The following is a 13,644-nucleotide window of genomic DNA, read 5'->3' on the forward strand; positions in this document are numbered from 1 at the left end:
ACCCAAAAAGTTTATCCAGTCGAACATGCGTTTTTTGTACACATATTGATTTTAATGTGGCAAATCTTCTTATTTGCTTATAGCTTGGTGGTTTGAAACTTCACTTGTTGACAGATAATTCCGAGGTTTGATAGAGATATGTTCTCATGGAATTGCATGATTACAGAACTCGAAGGTTTTCTGTGTTTATCATTCGATTATTAATATTGATCCCTGCCATATTTCGTAACCAATATATGCAAATAGTTTTTGGAATGGCAGGACAATAGGATTATCATGCCTATACCAGATATATAAGTAATATGTCTTTTGATACCAAACATAAGCAAGATTGTTCATATACAGTTCATCGCTTACACCAATTTTATTTGTTAAAATGCTGCTTCTCTGTTTAGTAATTTGGTAAATCGATTAATTGTGTTTTAAGGATGCATTCGAATAAACAGTATTATTTTCCATAAGGGAAACAGTCCATTCTGTAAAATATTGGACTGTTATAGTTGAAAATGATGTTAGGAAGAATAAGAGTAACACCACAGGTCAATTTTGATAACCTAAAGATGAACGAGGATAAATCGTTTGAAAAAAGAAATTCATAAAAGCAACAAAAACAAAACTTACAACAAGCGTAATCAACTTATTGAATTAGTGCTAAAAGAGACAACCCAAAAACATAAGAAAAATGGCGAGGATATAAGTATTGGTAATGTTAAAAATCAATTTGAAAGTGGTTTTTTTTTTTCCCTCAAAAAAACGTTTTGATGAGTGACAAACTATTGTATTGGTCGTTGACTTTAATCAAATGTTTTCTTTAATTGTCATTTGTTTTTTGGTTGTATTTTTGATAACATTATGAAAACAATTAGAGTAATTAATAGGTTTTTTTTTTATTTCAGTGATTGAACTATCATGTTAATAAAACATTGAATTGAATTGTACCTGTAAGAATCAGTTATGCTACCTTTAGCTGTCCCATATGTTTAAGAAAGAGGAGAGCTATTCTTCAAAATATTGGACAGCTGAAGGTAACATAATGGTTTCTTACAGGTAAATTTTAGTCCATTAACTGAAATAAAGAACGGGTAAAACAAGAGAATGACGTAACAACATTTTTTTAAATGAAGCTAATGTGTTTCAATTTTGTCCAAACAATGATAAAATTTGGAACAATGACAATTTTTGAAACACAATTTTACGAGATTTTTTTAGCAAACACATTTTCAATAATGAAAGCTTGACGGAAAATATTGATTTTAAATGTTTTCGTTACATTTTTAATTCGAAATTGTAGAGACCGCGAAACGTTACTATTTGTGAAGCTATCAATGACAAGTTATCTGGTTTAGCTCTTTCCGCGTAGCCATCTTTCTTCTGTCTTGAAACAAACCGTGTACGTGAAATAAAGACCAAAGAATCAATCAAAGGGTTGGCTTGCATACATTTTAAACAAAAAATAGAATAACACAAGTATACTGCATTGTTTATTCGGACATTATAATTAGGAATTTGAAGCCATCACGAAGTCCATCCAGCTTTTGTACACACCAATCCGAGTGTAAACGCTTGGACGACTTCCTGGACATCCACTCTGGCCCCAGGATGTTACACCAGCCAGTTGACCAGAACAAACCATTGGTCCTCCACTGTCTCCCTAATGATAAATAAAGATGATAAAATATAATGAAAGTGATAAAGAGTATACATATATTTATAGTAGACTGCGGACAAATGAAAATATATTGTATAAACAATAATATAGCATCTACACATATTGAACACACATTTCTTATTCTAATGTTTCTCTCTTGATATCTTAAATATTTTCTTATGAATGTTTTGTTATTAAACACCTTGAATATTGATAAATGTCGAGGCCTATAACTTTCGTGCGAACAATTTCTCAGTAAAGTAACAATTTAATCCACATAACAAATAAGAAACGCTGTAATATGTATATGTATATAAAGCTTCATGCAGAAACTTAATCAGTACCCAAGTAAGAATATGCATTACTTACATTACAAGCACCGTAACCAGTTCCTTGGAATATACAAATATGGCCGTCAAGTATGTTGTTGCCAGTCCAATAGTTTTTGCACTCACTGTTTCTTAGCACTTGCATGCTTAATGATTTTAAATTAGTGGGTAAACCGCCTGGAAAATAAAAATTGACAATTTCATAAAATAGGCGTACTAGAGAAACATAATTATTGATTTTATTTATGAATAATGCAATTGTCCAAACAAAAACTTACTCCCTCAGCCTAAGTTGACCATAGACATTTTGAAATTTCAAGTTTTGTCTCATTTGGTTTTGACACTCTCTAAAATTGTATACTGAATGTATTGGCTTCCAGAAAAAATGTTGTAAACTACGAAATAGGTGTCGCATGTTTTGATAACAATATGAAAAGATAAGTGGGGATGCTGGTGGAACGCCACATTCCAGGGCTTCGTGTGAAACTTTTCGAAAGAACCATGGACTTGTATATTCTACAAGTTCTGCCAGAATTTATTTGAAGTAAGTATTTACATGTTTATGCCGGGCTTTGTTTCAGTTATATGTTCTTACGTGTTCCACACGTTCCGCCAGACTTTGGTTTAGTTATTTACTTTCATGTTCCACAAGTTCTGCCAGACTTTGGTTTAGTTATTTACTTACATGTTCCACACGTTCTGCCAGACTTTGGTTTAGTTATTTACTTACATGTTTCACAAGTTCTGCCAGACTTTGGTTTAGTTATTTACTTACATGTTCCACACGTTCTGCCAGACTTTGGTTTAGTTATTTACTTACATGTTCCACAAGTTCTGCCCCATCCAGTGATTTCACATGTCTGGCCAGCAAACTCGTCAGGATTTCCTGTTGCCAAAGTAATGGCTGAAATACTTCCGGTTAATGACAAACTGGATGACATTTTCATCAATGCAATGTCATTTGGGAATGTTCCAGCTCCTGAGTTGTAGTTTTCGTGCTAAAATAAAGAGTTTATAAAAGGGTATTTCATTTCGCTTTTTTTCACAATACAAAAATGCAATGTAATAATGCTTGTTAAATACAAAATTGTGTGGGTTTTCTATAAGTTTTTTGGCAGTCTACTTTCCAAATGTTTGTACTACAATATGTTTTACAAACCAAATATCTTGTGAATATATTAAACAGGAATATTTTGTAAACGCACGAGCCAGTAGGGTTACCTTCTCCGACATTGGTATGTATGTATGACATAACTTGCACCTGACATATAACAGTATATTAATACAAATGTACAAATTATTATTCATTTATTTATTAGCTTTCATAACAGAATGCAGACAATATATGAATAATTTTTAAGAATGACTTATATATCATTGTATATGACTTGAAATGCCATAACTTATATATTTGACCCAATGATCAATTCGGACCAAATTCCAAATAGTCCATCATGACATATGGATATTTCTGCATGTTTATGTTTAGGCGTCTGTGATGCCTAAAAATAATTATGAATGAGGAAAATCAAGATACCAGTTATTTTAGTAACTTTTTGATAATTTATTTACCAGAAACACGTTTTTAAAGGTTGACTAGATCCACTAAAGTGTCTTATATATATACTGTTTAAATTTGACAAACCTACCAATCTTGCTTTTTTTCATTTTTGTTACTGAAAAGTCTAAAAATTTATATATATTTTAATACCTTTATATATTTGATCAAATTATAAACATTAATGTCGACTTCAAGAATATAATGTAATGGTGGGGATTTCTATTTAACATAAGACTGATTTGACAAATCTTTAAAAAAAAATAGCTTGTATCCTACCTCCTATAAATTTCTATGAATACCATTGGTTAAAGTCAACCGCGTGGAGACCGTGTATTTTTAGAATTGGATTAGAAGCGTGGTTTCGTAAAATGACAAAAGATCACTGTGTAACTAATAATACACAACTGTGACAATACTAGACAACCAAATATATTACCCTGAATGATTTAAGGAATAAATGATCAAAATATTACCGATACGATAAGCTCTATACTTCTTGTAGTGCCACCACTAGCATGAGCTGAAGATCCTGCTCGTATCCTGTAGTCTTGTCTGAATACAAATAAAAAGAAATTTTTTTTATTATCTCTAGGCAATACGGAAGAGCAAAAATGTTGTTTTATACGACTAGTGACCTTTTACACGTTCAAACTATATGAAACACACTACAAAGGGACCTACAACTAATAGCTCTATAACAAAGGTTTTTGCTATATGCAAGTGGTTACTTTAGCAGGTTTGACTCTATAAATTACAAATTGACCTTATATTTTCTTCTTTTTTATCACTAAATTAACCTTAGAAAGTCTGTTGTGTAGATCGGTGGTTACCTAAAACCACTATGGAATCGACCAATCAATAAAAACTGACCGCCAAGAAATAGCCTATAGTGACAATGCACGTGGTGTTAAACATAAACAAAAATCAATGTGTGTACTAGTATGTATTAGATTTGTATCTTCGCAAAGCGCCACAAAACATGACTTGAGTATTGCTTTACTCGTAAAACAATGTAAAACAAACCAACATGGAAACAGAAAACCCAAATATAATCCGTTTGGAAACGGTTTTAAAAAATGAGATGTCATTTTTTTTCTGAAAAAAAGTGATTGTGACCATCCACCAGAACTTTCGGTCATCCAAAGTTCAGTTCTTCAGGTCTTTGGTTATGTATTAGTATATCTTCTTGTGTGCACTTAAAGTTCATCACAATATATCTAAACACTTACGGTCTGGAACTGTCGACACAATGTGCAGCCGTTACAATCCAGTCAGCATTCACAATGGCACCTCCACAAATATGGCTATTACTCCTTTGAAGGGACACTTGATGAGGGTGCTGTGAAATTGTTGTATCTACACCACCCACGATTCTGCCTTCCCTGTCATCGACCTAGAAAAATACGATAGCCAAATATATAATAATGCTGACTATTTATATATTAGGTGTCGGAACAATCGGAGGATTGTCAACATATGAATACACATGCTATTCCTTTCTGTCCAGACATAATAAAGTGTGCCCTTGATGTGCCAAACACTTTGGCGTATTTTTAGGTTGTTTTTCTCTATCTTTTAGTTTTGTCCCATTATTCTTTATTCTCAAAGTTTTAGCAACCCAGTATTATTTTTTCTTTATTTTGGGCCCATTTTTCATAAGTTTTTGTCCATTAATCCCTAATTTTCAAACCCCATCCAAACACCTCTGAATTAATTTCTTTTCAAATTCAGCTGTTAAAGATATGAAATGGTATTATTTTAATTTTTATGTTTACACATCTCACTTTTATACAATTAAGATATTTATTAGTTTGTTTGAAATCTGTATCATAATCTACTGCTACCTTTCTTAAAGTAGTACGAACAACATAATTTATAGTGCTGTCCAAGTCAGGTGAAAATTTGGTAGCACAGTAACACCAAACAAAGACAAGAGTGATAGATAGGGCGAAATAGGGTTTTTGAAAAAAGAAAAGATTCGATGTTGTGACTGAAATATTAAGAACATATAGATAGGAATAAATATGGAAAAAAATTGTTTTATAAATAGTCTTAGCATTTGATCGGATCAATACACCAGAAATTACTAGACCTATTTAATCAGATAAATGTGCGATTTGAGTTATAGTTATACATAATGATTTGAGAGAGAGAGAAACTATTTAAGACTTTTAATCCTAACTTGAACTTCCAGTAACACGGCAAAATGTAAATGTGTACATTTTAAGGTACTCACGATATAGGCCTATTTATAAATATATCACCAAACTAAACGCTTAATGACTGATAAAAATCGCAATTTTGCAGAAATTTTGTTAAATTTTGAGTATTTCTCGTTAAATAAAGTGTTAGGACATCGCTCTACCATGTAAAATTTGTAGTTTTGTAACAATATCAACAGCAAAATTAAAATTAAGAATTAAAACGGGGAATGTGATATAGAGACCAAAGTGTATAGAAAATCCAAATGCAACCACTGGGTAATGAGTCTTAAACACAGCCTGAAAATCCAACACTCAGAGGCGGGTTTCATCTAGCACCTAAACAATCAAGTGTTCTAGTTCAGAGAAAATGGACGTCACACTAACCTCAAAAAAATATAAATTAACCAAATATTTTTAAAAAACATACAAGACTAACAAATGTTGAATAGAATTTTGAGTGTATGAAGATGTTTAGAATTGTAAAAAAATGTTTCGAACTATTTATGAATGGATATTCAATAAACAGTATAGATAAAGGCAACAGTAGTATACTGCTGCTCTAAACTAATAAATCGATTGAAAAAAACAAATCCGGGTTACAAACTAAATTTGAGGCAAACGCATTAAATATAAGAGGAAAACAACGACACAACATAATTTAACACACACAGAAACTAACTAAGCATTAGACAAAAGCCGATGGGAATAACAAATATAACATCAAAACTAAATACATGAATTTGGAATAGAAAAATACCGTCCAACGTCTTACAGTAATGGGAATTCACACTCAAATATAAGAGGAAACAAACGACACAACAGAAACACAACGTTAAAATGTAAATAGAATATGACATCTTTTTTCGACTTCTTTATAAAAATAAGGAGATGTTGCATGATTGACAACGAGACAACTATCTACATAAGTATACCCACTGTCAGTTATTTTCAAAGAATAAAACTTACCGGCCATTTGTCTCCCCTTTCTACACTTTCTATCAGCTCTTTCGCTGGTTGCCATATGTCAACAGCAGAAGCTTTAATAATGAATAAAATGAAAGAAATGTTACAAGGTATGTACAATAAAACAAATCACACAAAGTGCAGTGATAATTTACACTTTGACCTTTCCAAAGTTGTTTTCTTTTTATTTCAGGTCACTGGTGAGCCTTTGTAGACGAAACGCGCGTCGGCTCAAATCCAAAATTGCAATTCTATTACTCGTATCTATGATGAGCTTATTTACATTTATCTGCTATTTTTCGTAAAATTAGTAATATTGATAATAATATCAATTTATTCCGAAAGCAGGTAGAGACAACAAGATAACTTTATACAATGTTAGACAAATTACACATATATGCACCATATCACATACACATACAGCAACAAGTGGCCTTATTCTCATTTCTAGTTTACTTTATATAATTAATTTTAACCTTAAATTACAGTTCTCTAAACATGAATTTACCCAACTCCACTCAGATACAATTATTTTTAAACTTCAAAAGGCAGAATGATGCATTCTTACTGTATTTCTAAAATTTCTAAATGTATAAATACTATCAAGTAAAAAAAAAACATTTTCAGATCAATGAATGGAATTTCCTAATTTTAGGGGGGGGGGGGGGGGGGTACATTATTTTTTTTAAGACCATTGAAATTTGAGATTTTCGGATAACAAAAAACAAACATAGATGAAACCAAAATAATGTAAGAGACAAGGATGAATGAATTAAACAAAAACAAAAAACAGGACTTCACTGGACAAGAAAATAATCAATCAAGTTTCTATATACATGTATGTTAATCTTGTTTAAATGTGTATAATTCAAACTTAAACTTAGAAAAGATAACAATTATGTATTTGTAATATACTTTTTTATATGTCCATTTATTGTCTACATTTAAAGTGAAATTCTGGGAACCTATCAACTATTACTTGATACAATATACCAATATACATTGTCAATTTTATAGTACTGAAAAAAATTTAAGAGAATAGGGAAGAGAAACGATAAACATTGATCGAATTAGTTATAGCAAAAACATACCAGCTACAATCAGTGTGAACACAAGTACTAAGGCTCCCATCTTTCTTCTTCGTAGGTGTCCGATTGGTGACAAACCTTACTAATATTTAGCTTTTTATACAAGGTGTAAAATGAAACTTGCACGTTGTGCATGACACTTGTGTTTTCCTTAATCACATATAAACACTTTAAAATTGAAATTTATAGACTCTGGACAAAAGCTTGACACACTGTAAATTACAGCTTAACACAGTTTATAGTTTGAATTTAGTAATTTATTGTGAAAACATAACAGGTGAAATTTATCATGTAAAATTATTTTTCTAACTTATTTATTTATACGCCCATCTGTCGTATCGCACAGTAAAACGGTCATGGAGTCATTTTCATAAAGTTGCAGCTCAGTTCGGAGAAGAATAACCAGAACAGAAAACACTTGGTGTGGAAATAAATTTGCGCGTTTTGTATTGTACATCGGACAGTTTCAGAGAAAACAACTTTTATGAGGTCAAAAGCATAATTGAAATGTTACCTATATCATGTAAGTGCACCTAAATAACTGCAATTGCATGTCAGGTTATGCATGTCTACACATAAAATGACAATGAAGTTTGACATTTCCATATTTCATATAACCACAGTTTCTACAGTGTATGTTTTTGAGTGGTTTTCATTTCTAACGACATATATTTAGGTTACATCATATGCAGAAATATATTAAATAGACATATAGCAAAACAGAGATGAAGCGAATATAAGAGTAGCATTGCCACAACGCGAAATACTTTGTGCACATATTTTGTATCAATTATCTGTAAATATAGGAATTTTTTGTTTGCTGGCAACATTATATGAACTGAAATCAGGTGATTCAACTCTATATGCAAGATATGCCTGAAGATCAATCGCTTTTATGTACAAATTTTCAATAAATAGTATTCCATTATATAGGGAATTCATAGTGTTATATTAGGGTATATAGGGGAATATCTGAGACAAGTGCTTGTTAGAGAACTTTAACGAGAGTGCACTTAATTTGCGTTTGACTTCCTAGGAAATAGGACACATCTGGGGTTTTTTCGTTCTTTGTCGTTTTCTACCTTGCATATTGCATTTCATACTTTTTACTATGATTGTTGATTGAAAAACAGCGTCGGAATACACCAATAGGTCGAAGAAAAGTAAAAGTACCATAGGAAAAATCAAAAAACAACGAAAAGAAAAAATAGAGACTGTGCAACACGAACCCACCAAAAAAAGTTGGTACTGCTTTGTTTCATTAACCAAACAATGGCCGACGTAGATACAAGTATCTTTCTAAAGGAGAGTTAAATCCTACTTTGTAAAGAATCACTCTGATTCGAACAAAATATTCTCTGAAACTGACATTATAAAGATGCTTGATTTTTTTATTGACAACATATTTGTAACATTTTGACGATGTGTTTTTCAATAATAGACTGTCGGCATTCCAATGGGAACCAATTGTGCCCCTCTTCTTGTCGACTTGTTCCTCCCTTTAACTATACTTTCCGCTGTATAGATTGTGTTCTCTCACTTCAAAATGTATTGACTATCTTGAACGTATATATCCCATCGAACAAGAGAAATAGGATGCAACATATAGAGTTAAGTCTGCCTCATATTTTGACTTACATCTATAAATTGACAATGATGGTCGGTTGAAAACAAAACTTTACGACAAAAGAGATGATTCCAATTGTGAACTTTCCATTTCTATGTAGCAACATTCCAGCAGCGCCTGTATACGGAATATACGGAGCATATATCTCCCAATTATAATACGATATTCCCGTGCTCGTATTTCCTATCATTATTTTCTTAATAGAGGGTTGCTTCTCACAAGGAAGCTATTGAACCAAGAGTTCCGATTGATAAAGTTGAGATCATCTCTTCGTAATTTAACGGATGCCATTACGAGCTGGTTGGCCGTTATTGAATAACCGTTTCACAGATGATATCGGATATGTTCCTTATGTAGTAACTACAACCCCCTTTCCTTTTCACGTCTGTGACCTACCGAATTAGACTATTTACCAGGTTTGTAATAACATGAGCAACACGACGGTACCACATATGGAGCTTACCCTTTCAGAGCACCTGAAATTAAACCCAGTTTTTTGGGGGTTCGTGTTGCTAAGTCTATGTTATGTCTTGTGTACTATTATTTGTCTGTTTGTCTTCTTCTTTTTTAGCAATGGCGTCGTCAGTTTATTTTCGATCTATGAGTTTGACTGTCCCTCTGGTATCTTTCGCCCATCTTTTTTAACAGTCCCTGCTCCAAATGTATCTGGCATCCGTCTTGTTAATCATGAAAGAACTAATAATAAGTATGTTGATGAATCCTCTATGTTACAATCATTGAAAAGGGAACGACGGGATGGTGGTTACGATAACTGGAACATATCATGATCATGTGCGACACAGATATCTCATAAAGGTTAACATCGTAATTGAGATGCTGTCCGTAAAACCTCGAGGGATAACTTCAACTTTGATTCTCAGAGTCGTTTGAATAATAGTATCCTTGTAAAAAGCAATCCACTATCAAGGAACTTGGTAAAGAAAACACAACCTCTGACGATATATACTTCATGTACATGCATACTTCATATGCAATCATACAAGATGCTAGAATGCAGCTTCATAGAATTGTAAAGTCACAATTGTGAAACTTAAAGTCGTTCATTTGTTCTGAACATACCATCTTTGTCAAATTGAAGAGGATATATAGTAAGGATATGAGACAGACATAACTGTATCTGTTGTATCCTTAATTTCAATTTCGATTGGAAAGATGCGTCCACAATAGACACCAACATATGAAATAACTATCTTTTTTAGCGGAACTTGAAGTAAAGAATCATGTTAAATTATTTTCATACTTTCTGAGAAGGTCTGGTATGAAAACATTATGTCATACATGAATAAAGGTGCAAGTCGAAAAAGGGGAATCATTTGGTTCCAATTCCCATAAGATTGCTGATTTATTGTTGAAAAAAACATCCTCCAAACGTAATCAAAATGTTGTCAATGAAAAGCAAGCTTCAGTTTCAAAGAATGTTGTGTCTAAATCAGTGTGTGTTTCTTTCTTTCATATCCATAGCGGCGTTCGGTCACAAGTTGTCTTATTTTTGATATTCAAATACGGTGATTAGTTATACTTTTTATTGCATTGGCTAATGGCTTTTTTTTTAAGAAATTAATGTTAGAAATGTAAGGAACTATATGTTTTTTTTACGCATTCACAATTTGTTTTGATCCGACGTTATCGACGTCTTGACAACGCCTATTATTGTATGACGTCAGAGAGTGAAATAACCACGTTTATCATATACTTAGACTAAATAACATATGATTTTTACCGTATGATAATAGCATAGAATTAACGTATATTCCATATTTTTTCGAATTGGTGCTTAGCGGGCTGATATGAAAAGTTTTTCACATGCTTCGCTTGTTATCACATGTCTTTCCGTAACGTTATCACATGGCATTCCGGTAATACTCGGCAAATTCCGAAAAATACACCTCAATACTACGTTTTCAGTGAAAAACATTACAAAGTAGTGCATAAAACAATTATTTGGATACTGGAAAGTTTATTGTGTAAAATAATATGAAAAATAAACAAAAACAAAAACAAACAAATTATTCAATAAATGCATTTTTTTAAAGTTTCAAACATAATTTAGAAAGCTACTTTTAAAAAGGTTGACTTTTCCAAACAATGTTCATTATTTTTATTGTTGATTTTTTTTTGTCGATTCGTCCATGTTAAAATGTTGGGTTTTTTTCTGTTGAGGCATATGATAGAAAGATTCATATCGAATGTACAAAAATTTGGGTCCGACGTCAGTGGACTTTTCACTCTTTGAACTTCTTTTCTAAAAGGATCAATATATGAATCTGTTATTTTTCTTTACTGTTGAAGCATATGATAAAAAGATCATAACATGTCATTTTCATATCGCATGTATTATCAGCCCTCGGTCAATATCAGCCCTCGAGCTATGCGGCTCTTGGGCTAATATTGAACCTAGGGCTGATAATACATGCGATATGAAAAATGCCATGAAATAATCTGATATTATCATATACTTAGACTAAATAACATATGATTCTTACCGTATGATGATAGTGTTATATGGTACGTTATAGTGTTTGTTACGTTATCAGATTAGATCGTTGATGAGGGAGACCGGAAGTGAGATTGTCGTCAGGACGAAAGCGTGTGGCAGATTTAAAAAGGACAATTAGTTGTTACTGGACCAGATGAGTTAAGTTGAACATTTACTAACATTCTCAACTGTTATCTTGTTGTACATATTCAATTACAAATGTAAATAATAAACTGATTGATACGTTTACTTCTTGTGTGTTAAAGTGGTGACAGCGGTGTGGATGGAGCGCCAATCGGGCCACTAGCGTTTATTGTGACTGATTCACGTGGTAACAATTTTGACAGTAACAGAATATTTGAACAGCCACCTGACTTTAGAATAGAATATTGTATTGTCCGTGGAGCCACAGTAAATGAGTTAAAGGACGTTTTCTTGCAAAGACTAAATAGTGTGGACACAAATAGATGTCTCCCAATAATCGTAAAAGTTGCAGTTGGAATAAACGACTTCACAAAATTTATTTAAAAATAAAAACAGGGAACGTGAGCTAGTATATTCATGTGCTAAAGGTCTTGAAATATATGAGAAGATATTAGAATTTAAAGCAGCGGTTAAAGATAAATTACCAAATGCTTTAGTCGGTTTTATAACTGTGCCACCAATAAGTTTTAAGAAATATAAGGAACACTGTTTTGAGAATAAGAAGTTGACAGTTTCAGAGATATCGGACGATGATCTGCTCAAGTTTCAAAAGGATTTAGAAAAGGAAGTTGAACTGTTAAATGAAAAAATATTTTTTGGAAATTATGAAAAACAGTCAGGACATTTAAAAGGCTGTCGCACAATTTCTTGGCACAGATCAGTTTGCAGGCTTGGAAAAGTAAAACGAGGTAAAAAGTATCAAAAAGTATATAAAAACGATTTTCGAGAATTGTATGACGGAATACATGGTACTTCGGCTATTAAACAACAGTGGTTTACACAGTTAATTATAGCTATCAGAGCTGAAATTGGTTGTACAAAAGCGGAGGCTGCACAATCGTCAGATGACATAATAGCTGGCAGCTCGGTTGTAGAACATTCACAGTCAGAGGATAGTTACAGGGAAGACTCTTGGGATTTTAAGAGAGGACAATTAATGTAAAACTATAAATGCTATTTTGTATCCTTTGGTAACAAGTTTTATGTTCAGTTAAGGTATTAAGAATATGTGTTTGTTCTCTTGATACATGTTGAGCCGCAGGTAGTAGCTCATACATTGTAGTCAAGTTTTGTTTGAATAGAAACTGATCTTTATGCATATATATTTATATAAAAAGATTTTCATTATAAATATATCTAAACCTTAATTTCTTATTTTATATTGCTCTAAAGACAAACTTATAAACCTAGATATTTTTTGAAGAATTATAATAATGGCGGAGAATGGAGACGAAGTACAGCATGTCGCAAAAACAAAAAGACCAATTGTTATGCCAGATGTCTTTACTGGTGAAGAAGAATGGACAGATTGGCTATTTCAGTTTGAAAGCTGCTCATCATTGAACGACTGGAATGATGGCTTAAAATGTAAATTCATTATAGTTAGATTGAAAGGAACGGCAGGTAAGGTTTAAAGCGATCTAGATGATGACACTAAGAAAGATTGGACTAAATTAAAAGCAGAACTAACTGCAAGGTTTGACACAACTACAAGGCCAGATCTTTATAAATCAGAGTTTATG

General features: G+C 32.4%; 1 protein-coding gene across 1 annotated transcript; it reads right to left on the reverse strand.

Annotated features, from left to right (window-relative positions):
- Window positions 1-1,468: 1,468 nt before the first annotated feature.
- On the reverse strand, window positions 1,469-7,931 carry LOC134686278 (trypsin beta-like). Its single transcript, XM_063545948.1, has 7 exons — window positions 7,797-7,931; window positions 6,709-6,779; window positions 4,768-4,931; window positions 4,012-4,090; window positions 2,798-2,975; window positions 2,018-2,154; window positions 1,469-1,651 (listed from the first exon to the last, which is right to left on the reverse strand). Exons 1-7 carry the CDS (start codon window positions 7,834-7,836, stop codon window positions 1,499-1,501), a joined length of 822 nt encoding a protein of 273 aa, XP_063402018.1. The 5' UTR covers window positions 7,837-7,931; the 3' UTR covers window positions 1,469-1,498.
- Between the last annotated feature and the right edge of the window lie 5,713 nt (window positions 7,932-13,644).

Source organism: Mytilus trossulus, chromosome 10, assembly GCF_036588685.1.
Source record: "Mytilus trossulus isolate FHL-02 chromosome 10, PNRI_Mtr1.1.1.hap1, whole genome shotgun sequence".
In the NCBI taxonomy this organism is placed as follows: Eukaryota; Metazoa; Mollusca; class Bivalvia; order Mytilida; family Mytilidae; genus Mytilus; species Mytilus trossulus.